We start from the raw sequence: 16,891 nt of genomic DNA, 5'->3' as shown, positions 1-16,891 counted from the left end.
CCACTAACCATTACATTTTAAGAAAGCGCAAAAATAAATAATTCTTGGTTTGCAGAGGTAACATCCACCCTAGTTTAACAAACAAGACAGTGCTCAGTTTCCTCTCATTCCAGCTGTCAGAGGCTGCTCACTCACTCACTCCTCAGCTCACTGAGCCCAGACACCTTCTCTATGTGTCAGCCAACCCACTCCCAAGGGCGCCCTTTTGCAGCCTCTCCCCCAGAGCTGTCCAGCAGGGTATTCCAGGCAGGCCAATAGGTGTTAGGATGCTGAAAGCATTAATTCTTCCATGTTTTCCTACCCACAGGTCACTTTCTATACACATCTCAGCTGGTGGTTTTTCAATTCCAGTCCACCATCCCCATTTGAGAACAAACCAGTAAGTGGCTTCATTAAAGTACTGCTTGTACTCATGAAACTGGTGCACAGAAAACTATTAATTAACAGCCCTTATCAAACTGTAGTAGCCTGTGACTATCCTAACCTGTCATGATCAGTTGGCTTCAGGGAACTTTTTATCACTATCTTCAAAACATCAGAAAGATAATCAAATGCTTAGAGATCCTACACATGCACATGTTTTAGTAATGAGTCTTAGAAAGAAAATAATGAAGCATCCTCCAAATTTCAAAGTGCCAGAAATAACATTAAGCACTATTTAAATAGCATAAGCCTGAACTTTTGCAGGCAGTGCCATTGGCTTTCAAATAGAATAGTTCAGAAGCAGCATCCCTTAAATGTATTTTTTTATTGTACTGGAAGGATGTCATAGTAATTGTTATTTTGAACTGCAGAAATTTTTCTGCCTTATCATCTTATTCTAGCTAGAGTAAGGGACTCAATTTGAAATGCATGGTTTAAAAAAAAATAAAATCCAACCACAAGCAGCCTTAAAGTGAGTATGTTTTTATGCTTATATAGATAGATGGGCTATTTCTCATCTAAAAGCAATCATCTCTGGTTTAGATTTGTACCCAAAAAATACAAGGAAGAAAATATTTCACTGAGTTTCACAATACTGTATGTGGGAACGCAGGGGTAGTTTCACACGTTGAGGATGTACACACTACTACTGCAACAGCTGACTAGATACCTACTAAGTTCCATTAACAATTTTCCCCCATAGATTAAGGTTCTTAACTTTTTTATTACTTCTGTGAGGTAAAGACATGTATGCTGCAATTTAAGGCTAAAAAATGAGAGATAAAGAGTGCCTTACATAAGGCCAACCAGGAAACCTGTGCAATTAAACCACCTCTAGAGTCCCTAGTCAATAGCCCATTCTGTCAAGCATAATTTAGACAAGGCAACCTTGCTGCTAAAATAGATAACCAATCTTCTTGCAAAAGATGGGTACAGGTAAGTGTACATACATACACCCACTATCCATACTTCTTTACTCTAAGCATGGCTTTATGTCTGGTTTTAAGCAAGTAAATGGGGCTACTTCTTTTTAAAAAAAAAACAAAAACGTATCTCAGAGTAGAAATATCTTAATAATATGGTAGTATACTAAAGAGAAGTTTCACTTACTGGTCTTGGTAAACTGTACTGATACATTTCTGGTCTGTATGTGGGTACCCACTGTACCCCCCCTCCTCGAGGTCGGGTCATGGTACCAGGTGCACTGGTCACAACCTCCGAGTAGGGCAAGTGCGGTGTTGAGCTGTAGGCCTCTTGCCTGCTCTGTCCACCATGGCCTGCAGAGGCCAGGCTGAAAGCCTCTTCCAAGAGCATGTGCATCTGCTGTCGAACCTCATCAATGGAGGGCTGAGAACTTAAAGTTGAGGTCTCCGAGTGGCCTTTGGCCTGACGGGACCTGGTGTAATTCCGAGGCTCGTTGACACGGTCAACATTTGTTTCTTCTATAATCTCAGGCTCAGTCTGTTGGATGGAATAAAAGCACGTATACGTAAAAAGCCTTGCAAGACAGTATTTGTGCTGCTTCACAAAAAACGTTGTCAAACACAGATGTAACATATATAAAGTCAGGGATTGTGACAATATAGACACATGACAAACATCTGAAAGGAGTGATATGATGCTGCTAAGTATAATAGCCTTTCATAGCCTACATTGTTTGCTGCAAAAACTACCAGGGACATTCTGCAGCAGATTAAATTGTCAATGATTCACTTAAAAACAATTAGAATTAATGTTTACATTATTTTCTTACTTGTTAGTATCAATGGGAGTACAATTGTGCCAGGAGGAGTATGGCTCCCTAAATAGTACCATCACTATGATAGGCCCCTCACAAGGGACCACTTGTTACAGTTACAGGAACTGAAATTCTTTTGTCTGTTCTCACACACCAAGATTTCAGAAGAATTAAAGCTTAGGACTTTTCCTGAACTTTCTAACCCACTGACAATGATGCTACGTGCTAGGTTTTGTCCTTTGCAGAAAATGTCCTGACCCAGTTTGGTCACCTTTCCCAGCTGAACAGTACACTGAACAGTAGTTACACAGAAATTTATTCAAAACTAATGTGGGAACAGCAAATGAAGCACATACTCTAATGAGCAGATAGTACTTGTGCAGCTGAACTTGAAGAGCTACTCCTAGGGTAATTCCTTCTGTATAGGCAAGTACAAACAGAAATCATGCGCCTAATTTTTTTTTGCCTGTAACTCCAAGACAGAATAAATCATCATATTTTAAGAACTTCACAGTGAAATACCTAACTTATCTGTCTTCTGTAAGATAAGCTTTGCAGCCAATAGTTTTTAAAAATGCATTTTAAATAGGCAGCCTGAAAAAGCAACCAGTTCTTTAACTATCAGAAAAATGCACTTAAGATGCTAGGATAACTGGAACAAAGAATAGGATACATACCTCTTTTTGTACATGCACATGGTTAGAATTGTTTTAGCATTTAAAATAGCTACAAATAAAATAATACATCAGGATGTTCTTATTAAAAATTCCAGCAGTGTCTTGGTAATGTATGTGAGTGCTCTGTAGCTCCTGGCATTCTTTTCCCCGCCCTAGGTTATAGTGCTTTTTTACACCTGAATAGTTAAGCAACTGTGCCCCCAACCTTTTGCAAGCTGTATATGGTCACATATACTACAGGATGATCACAGTACATATTTATTCATCTGCAGAGGAAAATACCAAACTGGCTTTCTTCTTCGGTTACCAGCCATTCAGGTAAGAGTTACATGATCAAAACCTGACAATTAATTTAAATAAAAGATCTTAACTTCTTTCTCTCCTTGCTGTTTTAAACATAGCTATAAAAGACACCAATAAAAAAGGAAAATTAAGACAATAACTAATCATTTGTATATTATAATTTAACTGTGGTTTACATGGTTATAGTTATATAGTGTATTGCTCAAAATCAAAGACACAAGCCCAACTTCAGGCTTCCTAGGTGGTACACATCAAATTGGGGTAGAAACAATGTCATGACACAGTTATCTTAAACTGAAAAACATTTGTAGGAAACCTTCAACTAAATAGTTCCCCTTAATTTTCTGTTTTCTTACAGGGTGGGGTAAATAAAAGTCAGGTAAATTTCAGAAGCATGAATATAAAATGCATTGGTAGTTTGTATGTATAAATGCAGCCAATGAGTCTCTGAAATCCTACTGTCCCAAGTGGATAAGTAACAACCATGGCTCTGTTATTTCCTCCTGACACTAAAAATATCTGTGAATGAAATTCCACAAGAGACCTATTAGCAGCCAGTGCTGAAATAAATCAGGTTCACTACTACAAGCCCTTGATGAAGGTACTGTTCAATAATAATCTACTTATAAAAGATGCTATAAAGGCAAATAATATACTCAGAAAATCAAACCATTTGCACTCCAAAATAATACAAAAAGATACATATTCTATGCAGACAGATACTCAACCATTGACCTCAGATCCTGACCTGTTTTTAGTTCTGAGAAACAGAGCCATGATTCAGAGAAGTATCACCACAAAATCATTACAGGCAATCAAGTATTTTTTAGAAAACCACAACTGAAATATTAGACAGGGGAAGCATATTTTAGGAAAAAATAATAAAATCAATAGTATGTAATAGCAGGTTTTCAAGCTCTTACTTCCCTCTCCTATTTAAAGGATAAGGAAAAAATCAGACAGGTCATAAACTCTCAGGAGTTAGTTGTGCAGACAAGTCTAACAATTCTAAAAAGGGTTTTTATCAAGAATCTGTTAAAAAAAAAAATATATCACAATCAACAACATTTATCATTGTTGAGAAGATAAATCTACACAGCTTTGCTATACTGGTAGCAGATCTCATGACTTTCATGTAATATGGGCTATGTGATTCATTAATTTGATCATCTGCTTATAAAGGACAAATTTCACCATTTGTCAGCAGGCTTTACTGCTAAATAAAATACCAGGAGGAAGATGTTAGCAGGTATCTGAAAAGGCTGGAACCTTTAGAACAGCAGATGTCAAAAAACTGTACAAAATGTTACTAGATAACGAAAGGACATAAGGTTCATCATACAAACTAGCCCTTTCTCAAAGTCCTTTTCCATTCATTTCCAGAGGTCAGATTTGCAGAGGTGTTTAAGTTGCACCACTGGTGGGTAAACATAGATATAAGTGCCCACCCATGGGTATCCTGGGAGACCAAGCCTGTCAGACACTCAGCACAGCTCTGAGGAACCTCAAACAGGAGTGAGGGAAACCAGCCCACGCTGCAAGCTTTGGAGCTAAATTTCAATATCTCGTCCCATTTTCCCATGGCATTTTTCTGTTTTCTGACAGGAAATACATTCAGTGCTAGAAGAAGAGCACTGCAGGGACTCTGCAGCACGTTGGGCAAAAGGAATTTTACGTAACTGATCAGTAAAAAAAGACTGTGCCATGGACAGCTTGCCCAACTCCAACCTTAAAAGAAAGGCAAAAATCAAACTGGTGTGGGATGTGCACAGATCTCACATTTCAGACTCTACATAAGCTCATTAAACTCCTGACGAGTGGTTTTAGCAGGTTTTTTTTAATTCTATTTTATATATAGTAAACACAATATATTAAAACATATTTTTAAAATCTTCTAAGCATGGTAATTTTGAATTAATAGCAGGAAGCCATGCTTTTTTCATCTAAGAAAGCTCCAATAATAAAGGAAACACTTAAGTGAGTAAAAAAATGCATATATCTTTTTGCAAAAAAGTAAAAGATATTTTAACAGGTTATAACAGGTTTTACTGTTCTTTCTCCAAGCTAGAGTGATGTATTCTAATGCCTTAGAAAGCAGTGAAGCAGTCATCCCACTGCCATGGCATGAAATGACTCATGCAATCTGATAGGTAGTGTCCAAATGCAGGAAACCATTTAAGAAATCTGACACCTACAACATGTCCTGAAGAATTCTGAAAAAGATTAAAACTTCCCCAAAGACAGCCCCTGACCTTGATATATTCCTTCACCTTGCTACAGACACACCCTTGGCAGCTGAGAGTGTTGACAATTAAGCCCCACACAAAATACTTGTTTATTATACATACTCTGTATTTATAAACTGGAGGAACAACCACCAGATGAACTTCCTTCTTTTCAGAAGGATTTAGACCTTTTTCTAGGGACTGATCTTCAGGGATGGCTGTGCTGCAGCATTTTGTACATGTGGCAAAGGACTGAAAAATTATGCATTCCAGTGGGGCCTATTTTTATCCTCTTTCTGAGTGCACACAGTGCCAGCTTGCATCCAATCTATGTTCAGACTGCACAAGGCAACTAATCTGCCTTGTGTTGGCCATGTGAGTTCCTTGGACCATAAACCAGCATCTCATCTGTCTGGTTTTGACATTTACCTATTCAAAACTCCCAGTTCTGATGTGGTAAGAGGACAATATCTGTCCCTAGTGGATTTCCACAAAAAAATAGACTTCTGGAAATTCCCAGAAGTTGGTTGTCCATCCCTCTGAATCAAGACAGCAGCATCACGGGCACAGAACAGAGGATTTTAATTGCAATGAAAATAAGCTCAGTATCATTTAAATGGCTGCATACTTACAAGAGGTATCTAAGTTCAAAATTTAATCCTTTGGCAAATAATGAGTTTCAGGGCAAATGTTTTCTTTGCATTTCAGAGTGGAAAATGTTGTACAGCAATAAAGAATGTGTAAGAGTCTGTGCTTTGAGTATCCTGAGCTTTTTCCAGATGCTGAGTGCACATGACATACTGTAACATTAAATACCCAGTGACACTCTGGCTGGTAAGCTTATCAATAGTTTCCTGGTATTAGGACTAAGTTAAGACTTGGCTTAGCAAATTTCACTGCATATATCTGATAAACTTACATCATATCCACTGTTACGGATTCCACGTCTGGGTCTTTCTCGAGTCACTAGAAGATCCATCTCAGTTTCCCCTGGACTAGGGCTGTTCAATGACTGCCTGCTCCTGTACACCGAGTTCTTCAGCGGTTGCCTAGAAAATACAAAACAACAAAAGAATAAAATGAAAATAAAATAAATTTTTAAAAATACAGGCAGTGGTTTTCAATACTTGCCTTCAATCTAAAATAATAAGGTTCAAAAAGTACCATTTTATTCTAGGATATTCTTTCTAGATATATGGAAGTGCTAGAAATCAATAACTTCTTTAGGAGATCATTCATATTTTAACTGTTAAAGAAAACAAAGCAAAGCCAAGACATGAACATTGTATGTGGGATTTTATCAAATGCAATATGTCCCAAGAAGATATGACTAACCTTTTAACCTCAGCTGATCTGATAAAAATTAATTAAAAATGAATAGGTGCTATTATAAAAAAATTAATAGGGTCTTGCACACACTCAGATGGGGAGCAAAGAGCTCGGCCGCTGATCCTGAGCAGCGAGAGAGGCACGTAATAACTCCACTGAAACAAACAGCCAGCAAAGTGAGCAGGAAGAGAGACAGGAGTGGGAGGGAACTGCTTGCAAGATGCTGCTTTTAAATAGTTTGGTAACTGGCCACAACTTTGTCAGAGCTGTACTCCTGGGATTAAACCACTTCCAGCATCGCTCTGAGCAGCACCTCTGATGCAGAGGCATCCCTAAGCACTGAGCTTTCACCGCTGTGCACTGAGGACCAAGGAGAAGCAAAGAAAGGGAAAGACAGCATGTAACTCAATACCCAAAATAGTCTGTCATCTCCAATGCAACTGTTTCTTCCCTTGTTATTGGTATTGCAATAACAAATATAGCATTCCTTCATAAGATACAGGATGTATCTGTACATAAACTCTACAGGAGTGGTTGCCAAATTGTGATACCGGAACTTCATGCTTCATCAAGCTGCATCTTAAAAGGTGACTACACCTAACCCCAAAAAGTTCAGGAGATGCTGTTCTCATAGTGTATTTGGCCATTAGTCATTTTCTTGTATACCCCAGAGAAGTGATCCTCCCATTGGAGACCAATGACAGCTCAAATAATGACATGCCAGTCTCATTTATAAACATACTATTCACTCTGTTGTTAAAGCCTAATATTAAGTTATCTTTGCCTTTTCATGTTTTTTTCCTGCTTTGTGCAGGTGTTCCATTCAAAATATTAACAACACATATTTGAAAGTGAGCTATTTCTTCAGTGACTGTACTCAGGTCAGATGGACAGCTCTCCTGTTGGGATATATTGTCCCTTCCTCTGGCACATGCAGCTGTCCCAACTAACCCTCACAGATCAACTACAAACGTACACTAACACCTTGTTTTCCCAGCATTATCTTGGGTAGCTTTACCACCCAAGTGGTAATGTTGCAGTAATGTTGTGTGTCCACATTATTTTGCTCAGTTAGTCCTGAGAAAGTAAAAACATTCTTAGTGTGTCACATTCACCCAAGCACATTTTTACACTGGACAAGTTCAAAAATCACAAGCATTTTTTGGCCTTCAGTCAGATCTTAGCACAAGATTGCTGCCATGCTAAGAGGTTCAACACCATGATGGGATGATTTTGAGGCTACAGCAAGGGAGGGATTTTGAAGGCAGTATACATCAGTCAGAGCACAACAGACTTTCAGCCATTATTAATGAACGTGTGGGAAGCAGATAAGAGCTGGAAGCAGAAATTTGAAAGGGGACTTTTGAAGGGAAAAGACCTGAGTGACACTTCTGTCATTCTGCCACGCTTGCCAGGTAACCTGAGCGAAAATGCAATCCTGTGCTAAGATTTGACTGAATGCCAACAAATGCTTGTATTAAAGGTAAGTGAGTCTGTGGCTGAGAGCTTTATTTGAGTTAGTAAGTAAAATAAGGAGTAAAAATAAGGTCTCCAGAGTTCAAAATATTTGGGACTGGTTAGCAGAACTTTCTGCCTTGGCAGCTTACAGCAGCAGAAACTGGCTTGTAGAAATCCAGGAAGACAAAGATGTTTACATGACCTTACAGGATAAAAGGTAGGACAAAAAAAAAAAATCCATTTCATACTTCTGATTAAACTAAATGCTCAAGCATGGACTTAACTTTAAGACAACTTTCAAAAACTTCTGTGTGACTTTTAATCATAAATCTCCATATGCATGTTTGAAAGTCCCAAAGGCATTGATAAAACAGAACACAAGCAGGGGGGTTGGAATAAATTTCCCCTGTAAATATAATATTGAATAAATTAAACTGCCTTATCTTACTTCTTCCAAGACTATGCTGTCATTATTATCAATAAACGTGGGGAATTAGATTATGCTAAGGCTAATCAGATCTGACAATCTTTATGTTCCCACATTAAAGGTCTCTAAAATTTCATACATGTTTTACAGTAGGTCCATAAAAACTTAGTTGATACAGTTGTGATGTAATTTCTAAGGGATTCAAATATACATCTCTCTAATACATGCAGATTCTTGACCTGATTACAAACTAATAAAGTAAAACCCAGAATAGTGCATATCATCAGTAGGCTCTTAAAAATTGCCTTGAGATTGCCAATTAGCTCATTTAAGAAAGTTTTACTAATGAAAAAGGAGTTATGAACACTAACAAATGGTATTCAAAGGCGTTAGCAACTGCCTTCTGGGAACATAACTGGAACATTTTAAAACATGAATTTTACAGTACAGAAGACTCAAAAGTACTAAGAACAAAAAGTTGTTTGTTCCTGAACAAACCAGCTTATTTTGTGGACATGTTTTGTAAATCACTTTTCAAACAAATCCAAAATGTAAAGGTGATCTTGAATAACAATCAAGTGCATCTTTTTTTTTCTCACACATATTTTGGAAATGCTGCAATAATGTGATTTAAGTTAGTGGAATATACAAAAAACAGAAAAGACTGGAATAGATCTTTTCTGTAGAAATTTTAAAATTTTTGGCTTACTCCTAAGTGATATTATTTAAAAACGAATAGTCAATTTTTCAGTTTTTAATTGGAATAATTATAACTATACAATGATACAACACAGAAAAAGGTAGATACAAAGTTTTTTTCAATTCTATGCTAACCTAGATTGCTTTAAAAGTAATGTTATTTCATCACAGAGATACATTTCTATTGATTCATTTATCTATAACCAAACCCCACATTACCTTGTAGTATTATTCAAGGTTTTCCTCTCCATTTTAGACATTTTTTTTCTTAAAAGAAATGAAGACAATAATGGTGTCATATGTGTTGCAGCATATCAAGTGCAGGTCCAGGTCTTAGTATGGAAATATTAGTATAACTTTTGGAATTGGTTTGTTTGCAAACAAGTGCATCGTCGGTGAAGTGCTTTATGTCTTTAATGAAAGTGCATAAGAAATGGCTCTTCTCTCTTCTTATGTTGGGATACAGGCTATATACTTAAAAAGTAAATCCAGCAGTCAGCCATTTAGAGTTCAGCTACACAATGAAAGAATTCCTCTGCAGCAGTATACCTGCCTCCAAGCACTTTATATCACACCAGTGATCACTAGCTCAAACAGACTATGACAGGTTTACAGAACAGATTTGAAAGCACGCAGGAAAATGTATGCTGAGACCTTTCAGCACATTGGCACATGAACAAATATTAGTATATTTAACACAAAGCAGATGGCTAGCATTAAAGTCTCATTTGTAATGTTTTAAATATTTCCTACGTAGCATGTGACACACAATAAATACCTAAAGCAATGCTTCAGTCCTTTGCTATATGTACAGCACACCATATCAGACTTTCCACTGTTGCATCTGTATCTTCTGGACAGAGTGCGCAGGCAGAGCAGGACTCCTGTGTATTGCGGGTTTGGTGTCTTATCTTTTCAGTGTACTTGGAGCAATTTATTCCTTCTTCAACAGAAAGCTGCACAAAGACATGATGCCCCAGACCCTCCAGACATAATAAACAGTTAAGTCAGCATCTTTTTTCTTCATTGACTAGTGCAACCCTGGGAAATGGCCCATCAAGGACAGTATTCCTCAGTCATTTAACTCTAGACCTATAGAAGTTCACCTAATCACAGCCTTTGCCCATATTCTGAGCCAACACTGCTTTTGTATTTCCCATTACAGTGTTTTTCATCTCTGTGCCCCAAGGGTAACTGCTGAAGTGCAGAGACTGTGTCACCACTGATACTTTGATAGCAGTCATGATTTATGCTCATAAGAAAACTTTTTTTCTGAACTTTCCAAGAGATGGGACGAAATATTGCACCTCCAGGCATGACACCATTTCCAGAGGAACTGTACTTCAGTATCCCTTTTTCTCTCATGGATCAACTACTGTTGATCCCTGATTACAGTAATAACCACATTTCCTATGGTGTAAGGTGCAATGGTGAACACACTTTTATAATCCTTCACACCTCCACCACCCCTAAGGAACAGGAATCTGCCTACTGTGCAATTCCTGTGGCAGGGCTGGTGTGATCTCTTTTCAGTGTCAGCTTGTGCTTCAGAGAGCACCACAATGAAGCAGGTCCACTCACTCAGGCAGCATTAGGATGTACACTTCTCCCCTCACTTCTAAAACAAGGAGATGAGCACTACTAGTGTGCCATCTTCAAGAGACAGTGAAGTGTTAATAAAACAGTAATATTGCTATACAATATGCCAGCCTCACATCATAGATGAGCAAATTATGACTTTCTTTGTTAAAGGCACAGGAAGATCACGAATAGCATACATACACACATCCATACCATCTATACCATCCCTGCAGGACTTACTGAAATACATGGACAATGTACTGGTTGTGTTATCTTATGCCTACTGCAATAGTTATATTAATATAAAAATAATTACAAAATAATGACAAAATAATACCATAAGTGAACTTTGAGAGTGAAGCCAGATGTTAACTTCTTGGATTAAGTCCAGTCTCAGTATCACCAAAAATAGAACAACCACTTTTTCTATTAACCTGACTTGGAAAACAGCTCACAAGAACTTGCAACAGTCCCTATCCTATTTGTTTGTCTTTCCATTTCTCTCTTTTAAATCACATGGCAATTTTACCAGATAACATACTTCCATACATAATTAGGGTTATATGAGTTTTCTTCATAAAGTAGGAGGGACCAACTAAGCATACAGCAAACAGTTGGCTCATTAAGAACAGCCCCTTTGATTCCCTACAATCCATGGACATCAACTTCCCTCCCAGATGAAGAACTGCATATAAAAAGCCTCACCTGCTCCTAGGCTCAGCAAACGGAGATGAGACATCTGCATCTGGATCCAAAATGTGCTCAAATTCTTTCTGGTTTTTTTCATACATCCTCTTTCTCTCTGTCAGCCCCTTGCTGTTATCAACCTGTGGGAAATCATAGTACCCCTTCCTCTTGGCTTTCAAGCGCAGCTTGTTGCGGTAATGTTCTATATCGGACTTCTGCTTCAAAGCCTTGTTCACCTAAAAGGCAAAAAGACATTTAAAGGATGGTGCTGGGCTGGCTACTTCCAAACAGTGTTGTCGGAGTGTGTTTGATGCACTGCATGTGTCATCCTACAGAGCGCTTTTTTGTACCACACGGGGCCATCTGTAAGCAGCGAGGAGCTGCAAGTGAACAGAGTCGCTGCATTTTTATGGCTTGGCAGATGGTTAAATAATTTTAGCCTAAAAACTACATACCATCACAACAGTGACTCAGATACACCCACTGAAGAAAAACACCAATGCTGTTAGCCAACTGTCATGACCCAACACCGTGCTTGCTTTTAGGCATCATGGGAACAACTCACTGATGAAAACTCTTCTAGGGCCCAGTATAGGGATGGACATCACCCCTGACTAAACAAAACCTTAAATAAGTCATCACTGATGGCTGGGGAAGAATTCTGATGAAATATCATCATCTGCTCCTCTTACTTATTTGCTTCCTTACAAACCTGTTATAGGCCTCTGTCAGGGACAGGATTCTTAAATAAAACAGGTGTTTGGTCTGACCTGACACAGGTCTTCAGCTCTTAAGTATTGAAAAACTTTCCCTTCTGCTTCAAGTTGTCATTTAAGTGAAAATGAGCAAGTTATGGGCTTTGTGATTCCAGAGTCAAATATGAGAGCCTTCTCACAAACTTCAAGAAAAGTAGGTATAAGAGAGCACACACCACTAGGAGTATCATCCTCTTGACTTACAGAAAATAGATGCTAAAATCCAAATAAGCTTTTCTGAGTCTGGAAACTATGTGGCACATCATGGCTTAAAATACAAGTAACAAAATGAGGGATGTCAGACTGCTGTAATCCAAGCCCACATGGGAAGGCTGATGACATTGTCTTTTACTTTGTCTCTGGCAGCAACCCTCCTTGTTGCTTTTAAACAGCATCAGGGAGATTCTGGCTGATATTTAAATGACTGTTGCAGTGTGAGTTTGCAAACAAGACACCTCTCTGGAGTATCCCTGTCATGTTTACCAGATGTATAAAGCTCTCAGTAATTTGAAAGTTTTACAGAAAAAACATGAATAATCATAAAATTGTTGGAGCCATCAGCACATGGATCAGACGCTCATGCCATCCCACTTTGTTCCCAGGAAAAAAACTGCACCCTCTGTGAACAAGCTCGAATGCAGATAGTGCTAAGCTATCGTCCCATTCCATCCCTTCTTGACCTGAGATATATTGCTCAGTACAGAGAGATCAGCTTGAGACCCATTTGATTTCTATACTTTTCCATGATCAGCCACAGAATTAATGTAGACAAAGACTTCATTCTGCTTTCTACCTTCCTTACCCATTTGCTTTAAATGAATATGACAGAAGGATATTGAGAAGGTAGGAATACAGAAAGTTGCCTCTTTCAAGCTTGCATACATTCATAGTTGCAGTAGGAAAGAGCAGATCTTAACTTCTCGGGTGTCAAAGCCTACAATGCTGCTGTGGCTTTTTATAGCATCAGGGTGAAAAGCTTCTACCTGTCCTCAACACAGACAGGTTTAAGGCTGTTCCAGCTGTGGGTGTAGCCAAGAAAACACCTGGAGGCGTTATCAGGTAGTCCTTACCTCTCCATTAATGATGGCAGATTCCTGGCTCCTCTCTGATGCAGAATGAACAGCAGGCAGTGCCACAGGTTTGATAGCTATCAGCTGCACTGATCCAGAAGAGGTGTCGAAGGGATCAATGGTGGATTTGGCAACGTTATCAAAGAGAATGCCTCCGTCCTCTTCGTCACTTATGGCCACTAAAGCACATCAAATTTATTCGGCATAAAGACAGATTTTTTTCTGCATGTTCAAAGTGAAGCTCAGCAAACACATTCTTTAGATTAAGGATGTCCTCAGTACACTCAAAGAGCAAACCTGGGAGACCTTTCCACTGGAAGAAGATCCCATTAAATTACAGATAACATGCACTCCAAGGATTATCTGTCCCTCCCCCAAAGAAGGCTGATTTCCAATTTGCACTAGTAAGATGGACAAAAAAGGAGAAAAAGAATGACATGGAAAATTGTATGAAACTGACAACAAAAGTCAAAGTACCTCTTTTCCTAGGTTTCAGATGGAAAAGATATTCTATGCACACACACAAGCACAGAGAAAACTCCACATGCCAAGGCATCAGTAGTTATGTGTGAACTAATGCAAGAGTGCAGCTTTGTTGTGTCTTACACTTGAAGAGCATGGGCATTCTCAGCATTTGAAAAATATACCTACTGATTTTAGCAGAAGTTATTAATGCTAAAAATGCCATCAGTTAAAATGAAAGCATTGCTGTTGTGTGTTAAAACATGCTTAAGAAACTGATGGTATCCAAGTTTGTTATTTTTTTGCTTTGCAAAGCAGTACCTCAGGTAGCTGTACAGTTAAACCATTAGAATTTCTTCAGAGACAGGAGAAGGCTTTTGAAATTAAATGGCAAAGTGTTGCATCTTTAGTTTTATATTTCTATAGAAATTGATAACTCACATACAATTGTGCCTGCCCTTTCTCCTCCAAAATTTGTTTGTAAACCTGTATCACCATGTCAGCTGTTGAATCTTAAACCTCTTCTCCTCATTTTGGAATAAAAGAATTACTCTAAAGAATGAGCACAAATTCAACAAAGAGATTCTTGGAAGCATTTTTGAATAATTATGCTATTAGAAGGAAGAATGTTTCCTCCATCTCCTAACTGACAGGAGCAGAGATCCTCTGCTAAAGAACAAAGTGTCTGCTCTAAATTTATTTCCTCTGAAAATACACTGGTTTAATATTTAATCATTGCACAAATTACAATGGACTTGTATAAACTCAGCAGTTTAGATTAGCCAATGATTTTGATAAGAAAATATTTGACAGTGATAACATAAAATATGAAGTCACTAAGTAAGTTTATTATCCTGTCTGTACTCAGCATAGACTAGAGCTGACACTACTTGAGCTTTTGAGAAATACGGGGGTTAAATCATTCTCTAATTGTCTCTCCATCTCCACAGAACTGCCCAAATATGACAGGAGTCTTTACTGGGTCTGAAATCCCCTCGTTCCTCCTGGGGTTGTTCAAACACTGGATTTACATGCTCACCAGAGCAAGGGAATGGCAAACCTGGCTCACTGAAATGAACCACTGCTGACCACGCCACCAGAACACAGCAGCAGCCTAGTCAGATAAATGAAGAGATACCTGCCTGTCACAGTCTGCACTCAAACAGGAGGGCACCTACACTACTGCAAGTATAAAAGTGAAGCATGGTCATTCTCCTCTGGGGGCATTTTGAATCAGTTCCACTCATGAAGGTCACCAGATGCAGCTCTGGAAGATGGATCTTGTCTGTAATGCACTGTAATTCACCTTCCACACTGCCCTTACAAGGTACCTCCACAGCGACACCACTCGAGATAAAGTTTGTCTGAATTGTATTTTTATCTCCAAGATAAAATCTGTCTGACTTGTGTTTTTCACCTACGAAGATGGTCCCTCATGATGACAATAGCTCTGGTGAGCCAGGATATATCACGTCAGCAATCGAGGTTGTGGAATCCGTTCCTTTTGGCTGTCTCAGCGTTTGCCTGAACCAGACATGCCCAAAAACCCTGGCTAACCATGAGCCTGCAAAACATGATTCTTACCAAACATCCTCATGTACCCCATTTCAAGCAGAAAGCACCGAGAAGTGCAGCTGCCTTTCAACCCCAGTGTTTCCAAAGGACTGCGCTTGCCAAGACCTCAGCAGTGATCTTCATCCACCCGCACAGAGCATGACTAGCTACAGACGTGTGGGTTGTGTCCTCAGACTTCATTTCAGGATCAGAAACCAAGAGTTCTGCTTCATTAAACAGAATTCCTCTAGTTCAAGAACTCATTAAAGAAAAATTAAGGATAAAGGGAATCAGGCATCACAGGTGACAGCTACTTCTGATGTGGTACGTTAACACCAAAAAGCACCTTCAGTATCATCAGCCCTCTCATTTGCCAGCACATCTGCATCTACTGGAGTGCTATTGAAATGGAAATAATAACCAAATGGCACTAGAAGTAGGAAGTCTACCCAACCTTAGCTTAGCCTTTGTTCATTAATTGCTGCTTATAATGTAAAAGTAAGTTTTTTTCCATCATCCTTTTTTTCACTGATGAGTGTCTGTATTGGCAGTTTTCCATATGCACATGCTGTAGGTATTTTAATATTTACTCCTATTCATCCCTTTCTGAAAGAACTTACAGCAGCATTTATAACATGATTCAACTACAAAACCCTCGTAACTTAAAAAAAGGAACCAGAGTGAGCTCAGAAAAAAGCAGGAGTACTGGAGTGTTTGTTTCTGCTGTGTACCCCTGCCCTGGGCCTGCCCACCCATCCCAGTGCCTCAGCTGGGTGAGCAGCTGATGGGTGTGGGAAACTTCAGAGAACTGCCCAGTTGCTCTTTACAGTCACTCACAATAAGCACACTTACTTATGATAATTAGCAACATAGATTTAAAGCTATGCTTTTAATTTCTCTTCTTAAGCAGATGCACACCAACATTTTAATGGATTCATTGTTCTACTCTCACTTCCACTGTGTGCTCACATAGAGAGACTTAGAAGTTCCGCAGCAGAAAAGGGCAAAAAATTACTTCATCTGCCACTTAATGGCAATTTCCTAGCTGAAACGTCTTATGCTAGGTATCTCCTGCCACATGATCCATTGAGACTGAATTACTCCTCCTAATCTTCCTGTCACTGAAGGACATGAAGATATATCCAAAGCAATCATTTATTCAGGTTGAGTGCCAATGGCAGTGCATATCAGCAGGTTTCTCCAGAGCAGAATCATTGCTGACCCTTTATCTCCACATCACTGTAACTGTTAGTATACAAGATTTGCTAGATTAAAGCTGCTCCAGGGATGCTTGCCTCCAATTTGGGTGCAGCTCTGCACCATTTCCAGCCGGCGATGCCAGCAGGTGGTGCTGCCCACACATGTCAGGAGAAAATGGGCTCAGGAACTGTAGCTCTGAACAGTTAGAAAACAATTAGATGGAATATTATATTTTCATCTAGTTATTAATTTATACTAAAAAAAATAAAATTCAGCCTGAAGATTTCTTCTCTCCTCTCTTTC

At 38.9% G+C, this 16,891-nt stretch overlaps 1 protein-coding gene across 1 annotated transcript in view; it reads right to left on the bottom strand.

Annotated features, from left to right (window-relative positions):
• The window catches only part of KIAA1549L (KIAA1549-like ortholog), a 65,585-nt gene that overhangs the window by 12,275 nt on the left and 36,419 nt on the right, over positions 1 to 16,891 (bottom strand). The window contains exons 13-16 of the mRNA XM_010004273.1: positions 13,373 to 13,551; positions 11,566 to 11,783; positions 6,286 to 6,415; positions 1,534 to 1,884 (exon numbers count right to left, since the gene is read on the bottom strand). Coding sequence (XP_010002575.1) covers positions 1,534 to 1,884; positions 6,286 to 6,415; positions 11,566 to 11,783; positions 13,373 to 13,551 — 878 coding nt within the window. The remainder of the gene's footprint in view (positions 1 to 1,533; positions 1,885 to 6,285; positions 6,416 to 11,565; positions 11,784 to 13,372; positions 13,552 to 16,891) is intronic.

Source organism: Chaetura pelagica, unplaced genomic scaffold (genome assembly GCF_000747805.2).
Source record: "Chaetura pelagica isolate M959 unplaced genomic scaffold, ChaPel_1.0 scaffold119, whole genome shotgun sequence".
In the NCBI taxonomy this organism is placed as follows: domain Eukaryota; kingdom Metazoa; phylum Chordata; class Aves; order Apodiformes; family Apodidae; genus Chaetura; species Chaetura pelagica.
Note: the sequence above shows the minus strand (reverse complement) of the source record. Positions and strands in the feature narration are given on the sequence as shown.